Raw genomic sequence first — 21,574 nt, forward strand, 5'->3', positions numbered from 1 at the left:
TCTCCACATTCTCATCTATATCTATGTCTATACAATGAGAGTTGCCACACACAGGTGTGTAACACCCACCAAGTCAGCAGCAAACCATGACCACTTCCTTATAAGGAGCCAATATCATCTGGTTCCAGTACCTACGCACGGGCCCGAAACTCAGTGGCTTAATACAACACCGATCTGCTATTTTCCCTGTTAATTCTGTGGGTCAGTTGGGTGGTCTCCCCACTCCCTATAGGGTCTGTGCTAAGGTTACTCATACAGCTGGAACGAGAGGCAGTCTGGCTGGGGCTACACATCCCAGAAGACCTCACTCACATGTCTGACACTGGATGCTGGCTCGGGGGGGGGGGGGGGGGGGGCCTTGCTCCTTTCCCCCATTAGTTTAGACTGGCTTCTTTAGAGCACAACAGCTGGGTTCTCGGAGGAAGCCTTCCAAAAGGAGAAGCCTCGATGTCCAAGTACCTATCAGGCCTCCGCTTGCACTGTGCTTGCTCACAGCCCAACAGCCCAAGCAGGTCCAATGGCCAAGCCTAGAGTCCTTGTGAGAGAGGATTGCAAGAGTGTGACTATTGGGAGTCATGGTTCACTGAGGGCTGCCCAGTTAATAGACTCCTACATCATTTATACCAATTACGTTCACTCCAAGCCTGAAGGCAAAAATTCTTCACATCATAATTTATTAGTTTTCAAAGAGCTTTCACACTCAATATAACCGCTAATAGCTCTAGATCAATTTTTGGCTTATTATAACAAAATCCTTTTAATATATGGTGATTACTGCAGCTCTCTGGGTAGACAGGCAAATATTCTGATTTTAGATACTTAAGATATGTTTACTTAATACACAATCACCATATTCTGTGCTAAGTGATTTAGAGGAAAAATGAATGATTCTGACTTCATTGTATGTATTTTTTATAAAACCCTAAAGTTCTTACCTTAGAAAACATAAAAGCTTTCTAGACTATTCAAAAACACAAATAAATTTTTAAAATTCTTTACATTGAAATCAAGTGGAAATATATTAAGAAATAACAAATCACCACCATAGTCACACAGATATACAATTTATTGCAAAGAACTTTAGAACACACATTTGGAATGTATGCTCTTAATGGGATGCATTCTATTGACAGAAGGAGCTACAATGAATCTATTTCTCCTCTTCAAAATTATGGAGGACCCTAAAGAACTTTCATTTGTGTGGTTTATATCAATCAATATTTACATAAAAGAAATTAGAACCAAGAAATGTTTAAAATATTTCTTAGTATTTCAATTACGATAATTGCAAGCCCATCACGTGTTAACACAATAGCATGGTTTTATGAAAAATATATTTTCCAAGATCAAAAAAAAAAAAAAGCATAAAACAGTTGGATTCTTATAGATGTTTCTATATTCCAACTGTTGTGATATGTTATTTTGGTTATGGTATATGAACAAAACCCAGCCTCAGACAGATATGCAGCTGGAAAAAAGCAGTATTTTAATAGCCTTTTCAGAAAATTGTAAACGTTCTACTCTAATACTAAACCAAAAGTCCACAAGTTTCATTAAATATTAACTGCATTATGGAATCTGAAAACATACTAATGAACTTTTCATGTTTTGTGACATTAAAATACATTTGTCTACCTTGCACTTTGAATTTTATTTTATAACATCATGTGTTGAAAAACACTGGTTCACAAAGTTATGCAGATCTTCCAAATACTGACACATTTCATTGTATAATATTTTAAAAATCACACTTTTTAAAATCACAACTGATCTCATCACTAAACTCTTCAAGTATTGGGAGGCTGCCAAACTTATGGCAACTAATACAAGTTTTCCAAAATTCTACTTTGCCTTTTTAAAGCTCAACTTTATTACTGGCAATAACTACTTTCAGTGGTTTTCCTTGAAGTGTCAGGCTGACTTTGGTTATTAAAATATATGTATATATATTGGCCACATACCTAAGCCTGAATAACCATACTTCATTGTTTTTGTACATTAAAATGGCATTCCATGAACACAGCAACTTACAACCTAACTGCAAAAATGTTTTCCTAAAGACAACTGTAGGGGCGTCTGGGTGGCTCAGTTGATTAAGCGTCCAACTTTGGCTCAGGTCAAGACCTTGTAGTTTGTGGGTTTGAACCCCACATCAGGCTCTGTGCTGACAGCTCAGAGCCTGGAGCCTGCTTTGGATTCTGTGTCCCCTTTGCTCTCTGCCCCTCCCCCGCTAGCACTCGGTCTCTCTCTCTTTCTCAAAAATAAACATTAAAAAAACAAAACAAAAAGACAACTGTATACTTTGGTACGCAACAAAAGTGCTTTACACATACTTGCCATTTCTTCATTTAATATTCTTCAGATATCAAATACTCTTTAGATATTCTTCAAAATATTAAAAAGACAGATAGTCACAGGTAGAGATGTTTTTAAATAATTTCTGCAACTTCATCAAGGTAATTCTTAAGTATAAGACATTAAAAAAAAAAAAAAAAAACCCAGAGTGAATGCACGTTGACTACTTAGTACAGTTTGGTATATTGCCTTAATTCATACTGAGGGGTCGGCCTTTTTAACCAACATTGCTTTTGCACCATTAATGCAAATGTCCACACAGCAAAAAAGACAAATGACATCACAGTTTTATTATGAAAACAGTATTGACCTCTGGGACACCCAAGGGTCTGCAGATTACATTTTAAGAACCACCATTGTAGGTTACCAGCAATAAGTAATCTTGTCAATATAAAAAAAAATCAAGGATTTTGTTGAGGGGAAAAAAGTGATACAATTACAAAATGAAAGAAATTAACTGAAAACCAATGTTGGAATGAGAGTTCAAACACTTTGGAAAACTACTCATAATGTCTACAAAAGCTAAACATGGGTTTAAGCAATTCTACTCCAAGGTGTACACCCAAGAAAAATGAGTGTTAAGTCCAAAGACTGTACATGAATGTTCATAGCACTGACTTTATATGAGCAAACACAGTAACAAAAAACTAGAAACAATCCATTGTCCATTAACAAGTAAATGAATAAATGGCAGCCTATCTACACAACGGAATATATTCAGCAAGAAATGAAGTATTGATTCACACAGAAACATGGAAGAACATCAATAACGATGCCAAATGAATGAAGCCAGATCAAAAAGAGAACATAATGCATAACTATATTAAATTCTAGAAAATATAAATTTTATATGCAGAGACAGAAAGCAAATCAGTGGTTTCCTGGAGATAGAAATAAAGAGATAGATGGATTACAAAGAAGCACAAGGAAATCTAGGGGCTATTCATTACCTTGATTTTGATGTGTATTCTCACTAATACACCCATAGGCCAAAATTCACAAATTGTATACTTCGCATACAATTTCTCGTAGGTCAATTATACTTCAATTAATGTTAAAAATATTTTAACTAAGAAAGGCGGGGGGGGGGGGGGGGAAGATGCAGGAGTCAACTAGAAAAGTTCCCACCAACCAAACTGTGACATTTAGGATCAATAAAATGACTACGATGGGTTGAACTGATGAAAATACATCACTACATAATGAGATTACAAAACAGAGAAGAAAATTCATTGCCATCTGAGGCAGCTAATAAAATAACATCCACTTTGAAACCTGGTAACTACAGAGAAAGAATTAAACATGTATCCTGCTCGCCAACTGGAACAGTATTTCAGAGTAACCAAATATCTGTAGTTAATAATAAAAATTTTCTTCGTTAAAGAATAATGCTAGTTAATAAACACAGAAGAAATAACAGAATTGAAAATATTTTACAAAATCTAATCACGTACTGCCTCAGCCAAGTACTATCAATTGGTGTTAAAGAAAAAAAGCGAACCGCAGCTTAATAGTTGACAGGAGTCAGGATTTTTTTTACTTATTAATTTTTAATGCCACTATAATTAATATACAGTATTATATTAGTTTCAGGTGTACCATATTGTGATTCAACAGTCATTGTTCAGTTCTCATCATGGTAAGTGTACTTTTAACCCTTCTCCTATTTCACCCATTTCCCTCTGGCAACCACCAGTTCATTCTCTGTATTTAAGCATGTTTTTCGTTTGCCTCTTTTTTAATTTGTCCATTTTGCTTCTTAAATTCCACATGAGGGAAATCATCACTTAGCAGTACACCTTCTAGATCCATCTATGTGGTTGCAAATGGCAAGATTTATTCCTTTTTATGGCTGTGTAATATTCCTGTGTGCGTGTGTGTGTGTGTGTGTACACACACATACCACTTCTTTCTCATTCATCTGTGGATGGACGCTTAAGTTGTTTCCATAATCTGACTATTGTAAATAACACTGCAATAAACATAAGGGTGCAAACAGCTTTTCAAGTTAGTGTTTTTGTGTTCTTTGGGTAAATACCCAGTACTGCAATTACTGGATCATATGGTAATTCTAGTTTTACTTTTCTGAGGACCCTCCATACTGTTTTCCACAGTGGCTACACCAGTTTGCATTCCCACCAACAGCACAAGATGGTTCCCTTTTTCTCCACATCCTCACCAACACCTATTTCTTGCATTTTTTAGTTTAGCCATTCTGACAGGTGTGAGGTGGTATCTCATTGTGGTTTTGATTTGCATTCCCCTGATAATGAGCGATGATGAGCAAATTTGCATGTGTCTGTTCCCCATCTGGATGTCTTCTTTGGAGAAATGACTGTCCATGTCTTCTGCCTGATTTTTAAATGGATTATTGGGGGTATCTTTTAGCTGTATAAGTTCTTTATATATTTGGGATACTAACGTTTTTTCAGATATGTCATTTGCAAATTTTTTCCTCCCATTCAGTATGCTTTTAGTTTTGTTGCTTCCTTTGCTGTGCAAAAACCTTCTATTCTGATGTAGGCCCAACAGTTTATTTTTGCTTTTGTCTCCCTTGTCTCCAGAGACGTGTCTAGTAAGAAGCTGCTGCGACCGAGGTCAAAGAAGTTGCTGCCTGTCTTCTCCCGTAGGATTTTGATGGTTTTCTGTCTCAAAGTTAGGTCTTTAATCCATTTTGAGTGCACTTTTGTGTGTGGTATAAGAAAGTAGTTGAGGGGCACCCAGGTGGCTCAGTCGGTTGAGCGTCAGGCTTTGGCTCAGGTCATGATCTTGTGGTTCTTGAGTTCAAGCCTCACATCAGTTCTGTTGCTGTCAGCATAGAGCCTGCCTCAGATCCTCTGTCCCCCTCTCTCTGCCCACCCCCCAATTTTTTTTAAAAAAAGGAAGGTAGTCAAGTTTCATTCTTTTGCATGTAGTTGTCTAGTTTTCATAGCACCATTTGTTGATGAGACTGTCTTTTTTCCATTGCAGAGTCTTGCCTCCCTTGTCAAAAATTAATTGACCATATAATCATGGGTTTATTTCTGGGCTTTCTATTCTGTTCCATTGATCCATGTGTTTATTTTTGTGCTGGTACCATACTGCTTTGATGTAGTATGTCTTAAAATCTGGAATTGTGATACCTCCAGTTCTGTTCTTCTTTTTTAAGATTGCTTTGGCTATTCAGGGTCTTTTGTGGTTCCATACAAATTCTGAGATTTTTTTCTTCAAGTTCTATTTAAAATGCTGTTGGTATTTTGATAGGGACAGCATTAAATCTGTACGTTACTTTGGGTAGTATGGACATCTTAACGATATTGGTTTTTCCAACACATGAGCATGGAATAGCTTTCCATTTGTTTGTGTCCTCTTCAATTTCTTTCATCAATGTTTTACAGTTTTCAGGCTACAGGTCTTTTACCTCCTTGGAGTTTATTCCTAGGTATTTACTCCTTTTGGTATGATTGTAAATGTTTTCTTAATTTCTCTGCTATTTCATTATTAGTGGGGAAGCTTTATGTCTTAATAATGCCAAAGTTCTAGCAGCAAGGAGAAAAACATAACAATAAAAAGGAGAGTAGACTGTCATTATCCTGTTTCAGTGGTCAATATTAGCATCATTAATGTTAGGTCAACCAGATATCAAGTCTTCTGATATGTATTAATGAATGCAATCAACGTGACTTGTAGTATATAATCAAAAGTATTAAATATCAATCAAGCCTTTCAATGCAGTTTCTCCTTTACAAGAAATATTGGGAATAAGGAAATATGCCCAAAAAGACAAAGAAACACTAGATAAATCTGGAAGGTTGGATATTGTACAAAACTGGCCTAAAGAAGTCAGTGTCCTTTAAAAAAAAAAAAAAAATACTAGACTTGTTTACAAAAGTGACAACAGACAAAAACAGGAAATGTGAAGATTAACCAGTTATAATGGTCATTTGGGGGCTAATTCAGGAAATATAAATATGTTCGGGGTATTAGATGAGACAAAGATTTACTGAAAACTAGAGATTCACTGCCAGGAAAAACCAGGTTATAAAACAGTATGATCTCATTGTATATACAGTCTGATCCCATTCAGGTTAAAATGAATATATATACAAAGAAAGCTTATGTATTAAGGTGTTAGTGCAGAGACTATGTTGGAAATATGTTTCACTTTATTTTTATTTCTCTAAATATTTTCATTTTCTACAACACACAGTGTTTCTACAATAATAAATGATTTTTTTAAAAATAAATCAGAACATGGGCACCAGGGTGGCTCAGTCGGTTAAGTGTCCAACTTCAGCTCAGGTCACAATCTCACGGTTTGTGGGTTTGAGAGCCCCGGGTCAGGCTCTCTGCTGACAGCTCAGAGCCTGGAGCCTGCTTCTGTTTTCTGTGACTCCCTCTCCCTCTCTCTCTCTCTCTCCCTCTCTCTCTCTCTCTCTCTCTCTCTCTCTCTCTGCCCCCCCCTGCCCCTCCCCCGCCCCCCACCCTCTCTCGCCCTCAAAAATAAATAAACATTTAAAACAATTTTTTAGGGCGCCTGGGTGGCGCAGTCGGTTAAGCGTCCGACTTCAGCCAGGTCACGATCTCACAGTCCGTGAGTTCGAGCCCCGCGTCAGGCTCTGGGCTGATGGCTCGGAGCCTGGAGCCTGTTTCCGATTCTGTGTCTCCCTCTCTCTCTGCCCCTCCCCCGTTCATGCTCTGTCTCTCTCTGTCCCAAAAATAAATAAAAACGTTGAAAAAAAAAATTAAAAAAAAAAAAAATTTTTTAAATAAAAATAAAATGAATCAGAACATACATTTCAATGGGGCAATAAGGCATAAGCATAACATTTGTAATATGAAGAAGACACTGATAACTGCTTTCAGAGATGCAGAAAAACAGCTTTGGAATCAACAGTAGTCAAAGTCACTTCCCATCATGGAAAACAAGAAAAGCTTCCTTAGGTAGTTATGAAAGATGAGCAAAAGGCCTAGAACTCCACTATCCAGTACAGTAGCTACTAGCCATGTGTGGCTATTTAAGTTTAAATGAATTAAAATTAAATAACACTTATAATTCAATTCTTCCGTAGTCACATCAGCCACATTTCAAGTGTTCAAAAGCCGCATGTGTCAGTTTCATGTCAGGCAGGTACGCGGTTAGGTATGAAGTATTAGGTGTGAGGTACACAGTTAGTATGTTGCACTGTATAGTGCAGATCCAGAACATTCCCATCACTGCAGAGAAGTCCTATTGGAGAGAGCTAAAGAGGTGGATGTCTCCTCTCACTATCACCATCAATACATCACTCACTGCATTGCTGCCTTCCATCCCTTGAACACTGACTCCAGTTTACAGGTTCTCAAGGGAAGAATGCTTCCTCCAGATTCCAGGGAAGCTGTGTTAATGGACAACCCTCAATGGTGGTTCTGCACCTCTTAGATCAGCTTTAGTTCCAGGCCATGCTTTCAAAGAATGTCTGTAGAGCAAACAGCCTTGGAAGCTAGAGTATCTCCCTTCAGGATAGAAGGCAGATTTGTCTGTCAGACATAAATCTGACATCCAGGGTTCCCTCGGGCCCATTTCCACATCAAACTCCTAGCACTTGGGGGACAAGGGAACCAACATGACATTCAAACTGCCTGCTATGCTTTGCCTTTGACCCAGGAACTCTGTGTCCTCTGCCAACATCTAGGCAACTCTGCTAGGCTGTTAGCTTGTAAGTAAGAGAAAGCAGCACACTTTTCACAGTTGTTGGGTTTTTTTAACATTTATTTTTGAGAGAGAGTGTGCACAAGCAGGGGAGGGACGGGGAGACAGAGGATCTGAAGCAGGCTCTGTGCAGACAGCAGAGCCCAATGCAGGGCTCAAACTCACAAACTGTAAGATCATGACCTGAACCGAAGTCAGACGCTTAACTGACTGAGCCACCCAGGCACCCCCATAGTTTTTAACCGTTAACAGTATCACCTGGCTCCTTTGAGCTCCTCATGCCATAGAAACAAGAATTTTGTCAAGAACCAAGGGGATTTCTGGGGCATCTCTTCAGACTCATGGACATCAGTAAACTTAAGACAAGAGTGCCGGAGGGCCCACTACTGGCCCAAACTCTTCACTGACAGACTGGATCACCCACTTGTTAAGGAACCATCACATCAAGGCATTCATTGAGCACAAAGGACATGTGACCTGCCTAATGGAAGAAGAAAGTTATAAATACCAACAGGGAACAGGTGCAAGTGAGGATACTTGTATCTATGCATATAAATCTCTTCTCCAATTACTTACAGGGATGCGTCGGTGGTAGGTAACCTTATGATTTCATCCCTAGGTACAGGGTCTCAAAAGAGTGTTCTCCCTTTTAAAGAACAGAGTGAATGAATACATACATCCTCCCTTGCATGAGTAGTGGCTGCAAAAGATTAGGCAGAAGCAAATGTTTTGTTTACATTATTGTTGGAAAAAGTAACTGCAGGCAGAGGGTATATATAGATGCTGAACATCCAAAGAGGTAGACAGTACAATACTCGCTCCCACACCTACCTGTCTAAGCAGGGGCTAGACGCCCTACGACACTTCTTCTCAGATTCCCTTGTCTGAAGGAACGCCACCAACGAGAGGCATTTATACAAGATTCAGAAGACTAAAAAGGAGAGACTGTGGTCCCTCTCTGGCAGCGGCTGGCAAACACAAGGGCATACAGCGAACATCAAGTCTGCAGCGGCTTCAGAGTGGGCTCCTGGGAAACATCCGCCTTAATGCTGCAGGAGCTCAGGTCACTCAAGGCAGCGTCCTGTGAGCCCAGCACTTTCGATTTCCTCAAAGCCAGAAGCAATTCTCTCTGACCTTCACTACCGCAGGCCTTTCAACAGCTTTGTAAACGTTTAGTTAATTTACTTTATTAAATCTGTTCTTGCTAAAATACCCAGGGTGCTTTCTGTTTTCCTGGCCGACACAGATGGGCAGGATTTGGTCAGGTGGAGATTACAGCGGGGAAGAGAAGCAGCACACAACGTAGGGAGATTACAGCAGAAAAACGATGTTGAACAAGTGGATCAGAACTACACTAAGTAGGCTCTTTCTCGGTTCAGGCCTCTATCACACTAATTGTTTGATCCAACAAATGTTTACTAAGCAATTATTACATGCCAGACTCTATTCTTGGTATTGGAAAGAAAAACAAGGACTCTCAGGTTGGGGAGGGGCTGAGAGGAGAAGGGAGGAGACAGATAATAAACAAAGGTACCATCTAGTAAATGGTAATAAGAGCGACTGAGAAATTCCAAGCAGCCTAAGTCGCTCTGATAGAAACTCTCTGAGCAGAGATCTAAGAGACAGAGGCCAGAAAGCTTGGGAGGAGTCTGGACGCGGTGCACAGGGACCAGCAAGAGGGCGAGCATGGCTGGACTAAAGCATGGAAGACCAGATCACACAAGGCCTTGAAGGCCGTGATAAGGACTCGGGCTTTTATTCTGAGTGAGATGGGAACCCCTGGAAGTTCTGGGCAAAAAGTGACAGGATCTGATCTATCTGGCTTCTCTGTGGGGGAACAGACAAGAGTGGAACCAGAACAAGCACTCACATCTCTGAAATAGTGTAAGGAATATATGACAGAGACTTGGACAAAGGTAGTATAAGCGGGGAAAATTAATCACATTCTGGATATATTCTGAAAAGAAAATTTGCTCATGGAATAGATGTGGGAGGGGGGAAAAAAAACAGAAGAGTAAAAATGACTCCCAGGTTTTTGGCCTGAGCAAACGATACAGTTGCCATTAATTGACAGAATGAAGACTGAGGGGAACAGATTTAGGAGAGAAAATCAATAATTCCATTTTTGACATGTTAAAGTTCAAGATGCCTATTACACATCCAAATTGACATGTTGAGTAAGAGGTAATGGAGAGCCACTATAAGCTTCTGGGAAGGGAGTAGCTAGAGGAGAAGTATACTTCAGAGGTTAACCAAGCTAATGTCAGATAAATTGGACAGGGGAGACAGAGCTGGGGATTCACTAGAAGCTGGTACTAGAAGGGGAAAAAAACTAGCTGCAATGTTCAAGAGGACAATGTGAACTTGGGAAGGTGGCAATGAAAATGGATTTGGGGCAGGCGTTCTCAATGGGACCGACACCACCCAATGAGGGTATGGAAATGTGACTACTAGCAATAAGCAGGTGGGGCCAAGGTTTCACATCTCCTGCAATGCTCAGGATAAATCCCATGAGAAAAAAAAAAAAAAAAGTCTCCACTTCCTTTCAAATGATTCACCAGACCTCCATACTTGTGAAAAATCTGATTATAATTATCTGAGCATAGATTCCAACTTCATCTTGCTAATAAAGTATTTCCTGCACAATTGTACCAGATACTAAATTTTCCAGGAATGCAGCTATCGTGTAAATTAAAGAAAACACTTTCTTTTATGCAAAACTTTCTCCGAGAAATTTCACCATTTTGAAAAACCATGAAAATAATGCTGTTTTCTAGTATTTAAGTCATGAGCAAATACCTGTATCTGTGTTGTATTTGTAGGTACCACCTACAAATACATTACAGGGGAGATTCAAGATGCTTTTGGTAGACTTAGAACCAGATATTTAATTAACAGACATATGAAATGCAAGATTCTCACTAATCAAAGTTGTTTTAAAATTATTAGTCATTCTGGGGCACCTGGGTAACTCAGCTGGTTAAGCGTCCAACTCTTGATTTCAGCTCGAGTCATGATCCCAGTTGGGGGATCAAGGGATCATTAGATTGAGCCCCACGTCAGGCTCCGTGCTGAGCGTGGAGTCTGCTTAAGATTCTCTCCCTCTCTCTCTCCCTCTGCCCCTCCCCCTACTCACGCACGCATGTGCTCTCTCTTTTCTCTCTCAAAAAGTAAAAATAAGAAAAAAAATAATAAAATTATTACAGTCGTTATATTGTTAATTTTTATAACATAAGGACAAGGTATCTATCTTGCAATAATTATTTGAAACTGAACTTGTCTTGGGGGGATTGCCTGCCATTTCAAAATCTTACTCAGAAACTGTCACCAGAGGTCTACCACACCTGTTGGCCACTCGCACTACCATTTCTGCCTCTCCAGTCCATCCTCTGGTCCTATTGTCACTTAAAGGTATGGCCTCCAAGGTTTCGTTACAAATGAAAGACAGAATGTGGATCTCAACAAGATGTGGAATTTCAAGGCAGAAGATAAGTATTTTCTGTGACAATCCATCTCTCCTCCTCCCAAGTTGCAACATAAAAGATTTTTCTGAGTCAACGGTTATAAGTGAAACACCACCCATTTGCGAGCACATCCTACTTTCTCATTTTTCCAATTTGATAATGTGTAATTGCTTGGCCTGTTGGCCTTACTTCAGTTAGGGTTACTGCCCTCTTGCTGTTATAGTACCTACATAAGTCTGGCTTGTTTTTACTTCTTGTACAGAATAACTTCTAATCTGTTTGTCTCTCTTAACTGCAAAGTCGTCCATCACAAGCAGGTGCGAGCAGTGCCTGTCCCACAGTGCCTTCGAATGGCGTAGTGCCCGAGCATTTTATACAGAAATACAAACCATTTTAATACAAAGTACTTCCTCTTGTCTCTCCTTACATTACAGCTAGAGCAGAACACTTTCTAAATTATGTATGTGAAACTATATTTGTAAATCCGTAAACTTAATCTAGCAGTAGTAAAAGGGATGTTGTAAAATGCTGGTTATAAGCAGAAGGCATTGAGTCTGACATTACTGAAAATCACTGGATTAGAAGAGACAAATACTGGATGTTAAAAGGTTGGTTAAAGAAAAAAAAAAAAAAAAAGTTGAGCACAACAGTACATTGAGTGACTAAGGTGCCAGAAGTGTCATCAGCATGTTCATGCCCCAAAGGGTGAAGGCAGAAAAACAGTGGTGAAAAAAAGTAAGAGTTTCTCAAATACTAATCAACAACAGCAAAAGGCCTAGGGGGCCGATGGCACCGAAAGCATGCTCAGGGAAATAGTGAGCGGACAGGATAGTCCGAAAACAACGGGGGCTGCAGAAGCAGCCTCCCTCTTAGGGAGGGCCAGCAAGGCACTGAGGCACCAAGCAGAGGTCAACTGCGGATTATGGCAGTGAGGGCAGGGGCATTCCAAGAGAAAGATGAAGCCAGAAGCATGCTTCCTTGCCAAGAACAAGAGAGCACACCGTTAAAGGCTGGTTCTAGAAGAGGCAGGAGTCATGATGGACAGGACACAGAGAAATGGAAAGTACGAGACAGACATCAGGAGGCAGTAGTGTGAACTGAGGACAGAAATTTGTAAGAACAGGAATAAAGAATATAAAAAAAGTCAAGCATGCCTGGAGAAGAAAGCCTGGTTTATTTAGAACGGTCAGGTCTGAGCTAACCAAAACCTCAACAAGAGTGGCTCTTTGTGGGGAACACTCGTTATGGGGATAGGACAGGCTGGAAAAAGGCCGGGAAGATAGCAATGGAGCCACTGCGACATCGGGAGCCAAGTTGCTGGAGGCCTGCAGAGACTCAGCTCCTGGTGACACGGCCACAAACAGTGGCAGGAGAGTCAAACCATCCACGTGATTAAGAACCAGTATCCAGTATATATAAACAGCTCTTACAAGACTGTTAACCCAATGTTAAAATGGCAAAGAATTTGAACAGACATTTCTCCAAAGATTCACAAAAGGCCAAGAAGTAAACATAGTCAACAATGTTTCCCATTAATGGAAATGCAAATGCAAATCAAAATCACTATAGGGTAACAATCTCACACCCACTAGGATGGCTATAATGCAAAAGACAGACAACAACAAACATTAGCAGGTTGTGGAGGAACTGGAACCCTTGTACGCTGCAGGTGGAAACAGAAAATACGCTCCGTTTTGCAGTCCCTCAAATGATTTAAACATAATTACCACGACCCACAAATTCCACTCGTAGGCCTATAACCAAAGCACATAAAAACACATCCACACGAAAACCTGCACGTATAATAATGTCCGTAGAAGCGTAATTCATAATAACCAAAAAGGGGAAGCAAACCAAATGTCCATCAAATGATGGACAACAACAAATGGGATATATCTACACATGGAATACTACTGGCCATAAAAAGGAATGGAATATTGATCTGTATTATCACACGGATGTGCCTTAAAAACATTATGCTAAATGAGAGAAGCCAACACAAAAGGTCACATCATGTACGAACGTCCAGGTTAGGGGAATTCACAGAGATAATAAGTAGATTAATGATGCTTCGGGAGGGGGGAGGAGAAGTGTGAATGAAGGTGGACCGTTAGTGGGTGCATGACATCTTTCAGAGGGGACAAAAATGTTCTAAAATTAGATTGTGATAATGGTAGCAAAGCCCTGTGAATATACTAAAACCCACTCAACTGTACACTTTAAAGTGTGGGAGTTGTGTGATAGGTAAGTTATATCTCAATAAAGCTATTTTAAAATGCCATCTTATTTGTTCCCATGGGATTTTAACTTATGGAAGTGAGTACCAACCTGGAGAGGCCAATGCCAGTGAAAGAATATCTTGCTTACATTTCCCAAGACAAGAGTGCACCCCCACCACACAGGGTAACAGAGGACTAGCAGGTTTGTTCAGTAGACAGAGCAAGGAGAGAGGGGAAAGCCTAGGCCAGAGCTTTTACTGGGGATCCCTTGGGAAAGGCAGGCAAGACAGGGTGAACAATGCAGCATTGGTTTGTCTGAATAATTCAGGCTATAGCACTGTCACTAGTTGTCCAGTACCTGGCCCTGGGATAATACAGAGTGGGGAAGTTATTGGCATGGTGTGTGAGTGAGATAAGGAGGTAACTGAAGGCTACAGATTCAGGATTGGTTGGTTGGCAAACTCAAGGCAAGCTATTATTGTCTTTAGGAATTAGCTAGCCCTGGGAGGGACAGTTTCTCCCCAGGTCTGTAAGGCCCTCAAAAGTCAGAGCATCAAGACTACAAAATGAGGCACCTGGGTGGCTCAGTTGGTTAAGCGTCCAGCTCTTGGTTTCAGCTCAGGTCCTGATCTCTCACAGTTTCCTGAGTTCGAGCCCCGCATTTGGCTCTGTGCTGACCGTTCAGAACCTGCTTGGGATTCTCTCTCTCCCTCTCTCTCTGCCCCTTCCCCACTCACGCTGTCTCCATCTCTCTCAAATAAATAAATAAACTTAAAAAACTTAAAAAACAAATACAAAATAAGAAAATAGTTAATATAACTGGCCCTGTGATGAATGAATGCCAAATAGACAAATTCAGAATCTAAGGAACCAGAACAAACATAAAATAGAAATTCACAGGCTGAATCTAATTTATATGGAAATGCAAAGGACCCGGAAGAGTGGAAACTCTTGGAAATAAATAAATAAATACACAAACAAAGAGAACTTATACTGCCTAATTTCAGACTTATTACAAAGCTACAATTATCAAGACAATGTGGTATTGGCATGAGGATAAACAAACAGATCAATGGAACAGAGTAAGGAGCCCAGAAATAGGCCTACCCGTAGACACATGACTGATATTCTACAAAGGCCTAAAGTAATTCAATGGTAAAGGGAAAGTCTTTTCAACAAATGGTACTGAAACACCTGAATATCCACCTGGGGGACAGGAGAGGAATGAATCTTGACCTTTACCTCATGCCATTCATAAAAATCAGATCACAATGAAGTCAAAGACCTAAACATAAAAGTTAAAACTATGTATGAAGCTTTCATAAAAAACAGTGACCCTGAAGTTGGCAAAGATTTCTTAATATACAAAGAATGCTAACCATTAAAAAGAGGGAAAAAAAAGATAAATTGGACTTATCCAAACTTAAAACTTTAAAAGATACCATTAGGGAAATGAAAAAAGAAAGCCACAGATTATTAGAAAATATTCACAATGAATACTGGGCAAAAGACTCATTTCCACAATATATGAAGAACACCAACAAATCAACAACATAAAGTCAAATAACCTAATTTGGGCAAAAGATGTGAACAGACACTTCACACGTATGAACAGCCAACAGGCACATGAAAAGTCATGCCTCATCATCAGTAGTCGTCAGCAAAATGCAAATTAACACCACACTGATCCCGAAAAACAAATAACCCAGTGAAGAAATGGGCAGAAAACATGAATAGACACTTCTCTAAAGAAAACAACCGGATGGCCAACAGGCACATGAAAAGATGCTCAACGTCGCTCCTCATCAGGGAAATACAAATCAAAAACCACACTGGGGGGCGCCTGGGTGGCGCAGTCGGTTAAGCGTCCGACTTCAGCCAGGTCACGATCTCGAGGTCCGTGAGTTCGAGCCCCGCGTCAGGCTCTGGGCTGATGGCTCGGAGCCTGGAGCCTGTTTCCGATTCTGTGTCTCCCTCTCTCTCTGCCCCTCCCCCGTTCATGCTCTGTCTCTCTCTGTCCCAAAAATAAATAAAAAACGTTGAAAAAAAAAAATTTAAAAAAAAAAAAAAAAACCACACTGAGATATCACCTCATGGCAGTCAGAGTGGCCAAAATGAACAAATCAGGAGACTACAGATGCTGGCGAGGATGTGGAGAAACGGGAAACCTCTTGCACTGTTGGTGGCAATGCAAACTGGTGCAGCCGCTCTGGAAAACAGTGTGGAATTCCTCAAAAAATTAAAAATAGATCTACCCTATGACCCAGCAATAGCACTGCTAGGAATTTACCCAAGGGATACAGGAGTGCTGAGGCATAGGGGCACTTGTACCCCAATGTTTATAGCAGCACTTTCAACAATAGCCAAATTATGAAAAGAGCCTAAATGTCCATCAACTGATGAATGGATAAAGAAATTGTGGTTTATATATACAATGGAATACTACTTGACAATGAGAAAGAATGAAATATGGCCTTTTGTAGCAACGTGGATGGAACTGGAGAGTGTTATGCTAACTGAAATAAGTCATACAGAGAAAGACAGATACCATACGTTTTCTTTCTTATGTGGGTCCTGAGAAACTTAACAGAAACCCATGGGGGTGGGGAAGGAAAAAAAAAAAAAAAGAGGTTAGAGTGGGAGAGAGCCAAAGCATAAGAGACTCTTAAGAACTGAGAACAAACTGAAGGTTGATGGGGGGTGGGAGGGAGGGGAGGGTGGGTGATGGGTATTGAGGAGGGCACCTTTTGGGATGAGCACTGGATGTTGTATGGAAAGCAATTTGACAATAAATTTCATATATTGAAAACAATAAAATAAAATAAGCTCACAAAAAAAAAAAAAAACCACACCGATACCACTGCACACACATCAGAATGGCTAAATTAAAAAAGATTTTCAATACCACAGAATAGTGAGAAAATGTTCCACCTGGAACTTTCATAAATTGCCAATCCAAGTATAAAATAATACGGCCACACTGAAAACAGATTGGGAGTTTCATACCTACCTTGTGACCTAGCAATTCCACTACTGGGGATATACCCAAAGGAAACTGACACATACATTCATAACAAAGTGCTACATAAGAATGTTCACAGAAGTTTTACTTGGAATAGCCAAAACCTGAAAGCAACCCAGTGTCTATCAACAGATTCAAACCTGTGGTATGTTCATTGTGTTGAACAGGACTCAGCAATAAAAATGAATAAAACTACTGAAATTTACTACAACATAGAGGAATCTGAGAAACATTATGTTGTGTTTAAAAATCCACCTGCAGAGGGGCGCCTGGGTGTCGCAGTCGGTTAAGCGTCCGACTTCAGCCAGGTCACGATCTCGCGGTCCGTGAGTTCGAGCCCCGCATCAGGCTCTGGGCTGATGGCTCGGAGCCTGGAGCCTGTTTCCGATTCTATGTCTCCCTCTCTCTCTGCCCCTCCCCCGTTCATGCTCTGTCTCTCTCTGTCCCAAAAATAAATAAAAAAACGTTGAAAAAAAAAAAAAAATTTAAAAAAAAAAAAAAAATCCACCTGCAGAAAAATACACATTATGATTCCATTCATATGAAATTCTAGAACAAGCAAAACTAAACCAGTGACAGCAACTAGAACAACTATGTCCTGGCTGATGGGGAGGGACTACTGGCTAGAAATAAATACAAGTGAACTTATCAGGAGGAGAAAAACGGCCTATATATATCTTAATTTAGGTGGTAGATAAGGGTTTTTTATATCCATCAATACAGGTTGAACTCATTTAACAAATTCAGTCAAAATCATTACATTAAATGTAAATTATACCTTTAAAATGGTAAAATTCATTGGCTACATAGAACAGCCATAGAAAAGTTGCATAAAACAGAAATAATATTTACATAAAAACAAATACCTTTGTCCATCTGCAAAGCTTCACCCCAGAATGGCTCCCAATCAACTGATAACCTGAACAGAAAAACAAGGAACATAAAATTGAACTGATTCAAAGCCTCATATTAAAAGGTGATTAAAAGGCGCCTGGGTGGCTCTGTCGATTAAGCATCCAACTCCTGATCTCAGCTCAGGTCATGATCTCAAGGTTTGTGGGATCAAGCCCCACATCCGGCTCTGTGCTGACAGTGCAGAGGCTGTGTGGGATTTTCTCTCCCCACCTCTCTGCCCCTCCCCCACTCACATGTGTGCACATGCACTCTCTCTCAAAATAAATAATAAACTTTTTAAAAATGGCAATTATAAAACTTAACAAAATCATTCTTCTTTTCTACATAACGGTAGGCAACAACCCAATGGCAGAAAACATTAACAGTTGAAATCACCAGGATGATAAAACAACGTAAAATGTTTATGTATCTAGGGGCGCCTGGGTGGCTCAGTCGGTTAAGCCTCCGACTTCAGCTCAGGTCATGATCTCGTGGTTTACAGGTTCGGAGCTCCGCGTCGGGCTCTGTGCTGACAGCTCAGAGCCTGGAGCTTGCTTTGGATTCTGTGTGTCCCTCTCTCTCTGTTCCTCCCCCAGTCATGCTCTGTCTCTCTCTCTGTCTCTCTCTCTCTCTCTGTCTCTCTCTCAAAAATAAACATCTAAAAAAAAATTTTAATAAAGAAAGAAAGAAATAAAAATAAAGAAATACTGCCCCAAGAAGAGGAAAAACAAAATTCCAGGAACCATAACCCAACGTGAATTCTCAGGACCAGTCCCACAACCTAGCATTTAAAATTCATGAGCTACAGAAGATATGAGAAGCATGGAAAAGCCATGCCGAAGTAATCACATTTCCTTTTTTAATAAACTAGTAGAGCAAACAAGTAGAACATTCTGATTTCAGAAAGCACTTAATGAAGTTTCTCACAAGGCTTCAAGTAATAAGCCACAATTATCATGAGTCTCTTGTATAAAAAGACTCTTGACTTGCAGACAAATGAGGCCAATGGAGAAATATAGTCTGGATGATGGCAGAAGTGGATCCGTGGCTGGTTAAATATCCATATTCAGAGTGTGATGATTAATGGAACAATGTCAATTTGGATTATAAGTCTCTACTGGGCTTTGTCTTTTACCCACTTCCACATTTATGTAAATATCTTGCATAGAAATAAACAAAACACCGCTTATCTATATGAAGACAGAAGAGAGTGCAACTGGACAGCTAATCTCAGATGCAGAAGAAGCATTTAAGAGATTCCTACAGAAAATTCCAGTTCTTCTTTTGGATTCCTACACTCTATTAGTGTCTTTACATCCTTCTCTTCCAAGATACATAGGGTTTTATAAAATTTTGCATTGAGGAAGGTATGAGAAAAACTGCCGAGTACAGGATGGACAGACCACAACGCCAAGATAAGCCAATGGTACGCAGCTGCTAGAAATCACACTGCACAGTTCTAACCAAGATAAAGTCACGGAGGATTTACTCTCCCACCTGAAACGCCAAAAATGGACAAAATATATGAACAGTTCCAAGACATGAAACACCAGGCAACAAGGGACAATAATCCCAGAGAAGACAGAAAACACAGGAGGCAAGCCCTGCCATGCCCAGAGCTTACTGCCCTCAAAGTTTCCAGGCTGTGTGGCAGGGAGAGGCAACGCACACACGGCTGGGTATTTTCTCGGAGTTGAGGACGTGGAAGCAAGAGTTGGGGAGCCCACACAGCTAGAGTTTGCAGAGCTGAGTACCAGAGAGTCAAAAGCTACACAGAGATTAAACTCAAGAATCTGTAGAGGATTCCTAGAAATTCTGCCTGAGTAATGCTTCATGCATACGTGAGAGAAAAGCTAACCAAGAATGGGAAAGAACCATCTTAAAGGACTGGAGGTGCGCCTGGTGCTCACAGCCAGCTGGGAACTGTGTCTGTTCACACCAGTCAGAAGCTTAAGATTCACAAGGCAGAGTACACAGAAGTGTTTTGCCCCAATAGTCATAAGTAATTAGCCATATTCTGAGTCAGCTCTGGTCTCACTTAACAAGTCATAAAAGCCAGATTAAAAGGCTCAAACTTGTTTCCAAGTAACTGCTCTTCATCCTAGAACAAAGCTCAAGAATGTTTTATAGGAACACAAAAATATCTAGCACCCAATAAGGTAAAATTAGACCTGGCATCCAATCAAAGATTAACCAAGCATGCAACATGACCAATGAAAAAATAATCCAGCAACCAAACTGACCCAGAAATGACACAGATGTTAGAATTACATTAAAACAGTTGTCTAACTGTAACTCGTGGGCTCAAAAAGTTAAGTAGAGACGTGGAGAATAGAAAAAGGCCAACACTGAATTTCTAGGGGTGAAAACTGTAATGTCAAAGCTGAAAAAAACACTGGATAGAATTAATGGAAGATTAGACATTAGAGAAGATTACTAAATTATACCTGAAGACATGGCAATAGAAGCTATCCTAAAATGAAAAGTAGAACAGGGGCGCCTGGGTGGCGCAGTCGGTTAAGCGTCCGACTTCAGCCAGGTCACGATCTCGCGGTCCGTGAGTTCGAGCCCCGCGTCGGGCTCTGGGCTGATGGCTCGGAGCCTGGAGCCTGTTTCCGATTCTGTGTCTCCCTCTCTCTCTGCCCCTCCCCCGTTCATGCTCTGTCTCTCTCTGTCCCAAAAATAAATGAAAAACGTTGAAAAAAAAATTAAAAAAAAGAAAAGTAGAACAGAAAAAAGAATGTTTTTTAAATTGTCTTTAACATTTATTTATTTTTGAGAGACAGTGTGTGAGCGGGGGAGGGGCAGAGAGAGAGGGAGACACAGAATCCAAAGCGGGCTCCAGGCACTAAGCTGTCAGCCCAGAGCCTGACACAGGGCCTGAACCCACAAATAGCAAATCATGACCCAACTGAGCCACCCAGGTGCCCCGAACAAAGAATTTTAAAAAATAATGAAAATAGTATCAGTGAGCTGTAGGTCAAATTCATGTAATTGAAGTCCCCAAGGAAGAGAAGAGAGAGGGAGTGACAGAAAAAATACCTGAAGAGATAATGGCCAAAATCTGTCCAAATTTGATTAAAACTATAAATCCACAGAACCAGGAAGCTCAACAAATCCCAAGTAAAAGCAACATGAAGAAAACTACGTTGAAACACGTTATCATTAAATTGCTCAAAATCCGTAATTAAGAGAAAATAGAAAATCTTCAGAGTGCCAGGGGCTAAAAACATTACTTTCAAAGGAACAAACAACAGATGACAACACAGGTCTCATCAGAAGCAATGGGAGCAAATGGAACACCTTCAAAGCACCGTAAGAAAAAAAAGTCATCAACCTATGATTCCACATGCATCAAGTAATATCCTTCAAAGATGAGGGCAAAATAAAGTCTTTTTCAGATACACAAAAACTGAAATAATTCAGCACCAACACACCCACACAACACGAAACGCTAAATGAAGCCCTTCAGGCAGAAGGAAAAGGCTGTCAGAGAGAACACACATCTACGCAAAGGAAGAAAAACACCAACAAAAGTGCTATCTACAGGGGCACCTGGATGGCTCAGTCGGTCTCTGACTTCAGTCAGGCCATGATCTCATGGCTCATGAGTTCAAGCCCCACGTTGGGCTCCATGCTGACAGGTTGGAGCCTGGAGCCTGCTTCAGATTCTGTGTCTTCCCCCCCACCCCCACCCGACCATCCCCTGCTCATGCTCTGTCTCTCTCTCTCTCTCTCTAAGAGAGAGGGAGACACAGAATCCGAAGCAGGCTCCAGGCTCTGAGTTGTCAGCACAGAGCCCGATGTGGGGTTTGAACTCACAAACCAGACCATGACCCGAGCCCAAGTCAGGGCTACTGAGCCACCCAGGCACCCCCCAAAAAAAATTTTTTTTAAGTGGTACCTATATGAGTCAGTATGTAAGACTGTTTCTAATTACATCTAATTA

General features: G+C 40.4%; 1 protein-coding gene across 2 annotated transcripts in view; it reads right to left on the minus strand.

Annotated features, from left to right (window-relative positions):
• The window catches only part of LOC131501172 (S-adenosyl-L-methionine-dependent tRNA 4-demethylwyosine synthase TYW1), a 216,146-nt gene that overhangs the window by 158,953 nt on the left and 35,619 nt on the right, over positions 1–21,574 (minus strand). For both annotated transcript variants that reach the window (XM_058710917.1, XM_058710916.1), the window contains exon 9: positions 17,598–17,650. In XM_058710917.1, coding sequence (XP_058566900.1) covers positions 17,598–17,650 — 53 coding nt within the window. The remainder of the gene's footprint in view (positions 1–17,597; positions 17,651–21,574) is intronic.

The sequence above is a fragment of the Neofelis nebulosa genome, chromosome 18 (assembly GCF_028018385.1).
Source record: "Neofelis nebulosa isolate mNeoNeb1 chromosome 18, mNeoNeb1.pri, whole genome shotgun sequence".
NCBI classification, from domain to species: domain Eukaryota; kingdom Metazoa; phylum Chordata; class Mammalia; order Carnivora; family Felidae; genus Neofelis; species Neofelis nebulosa.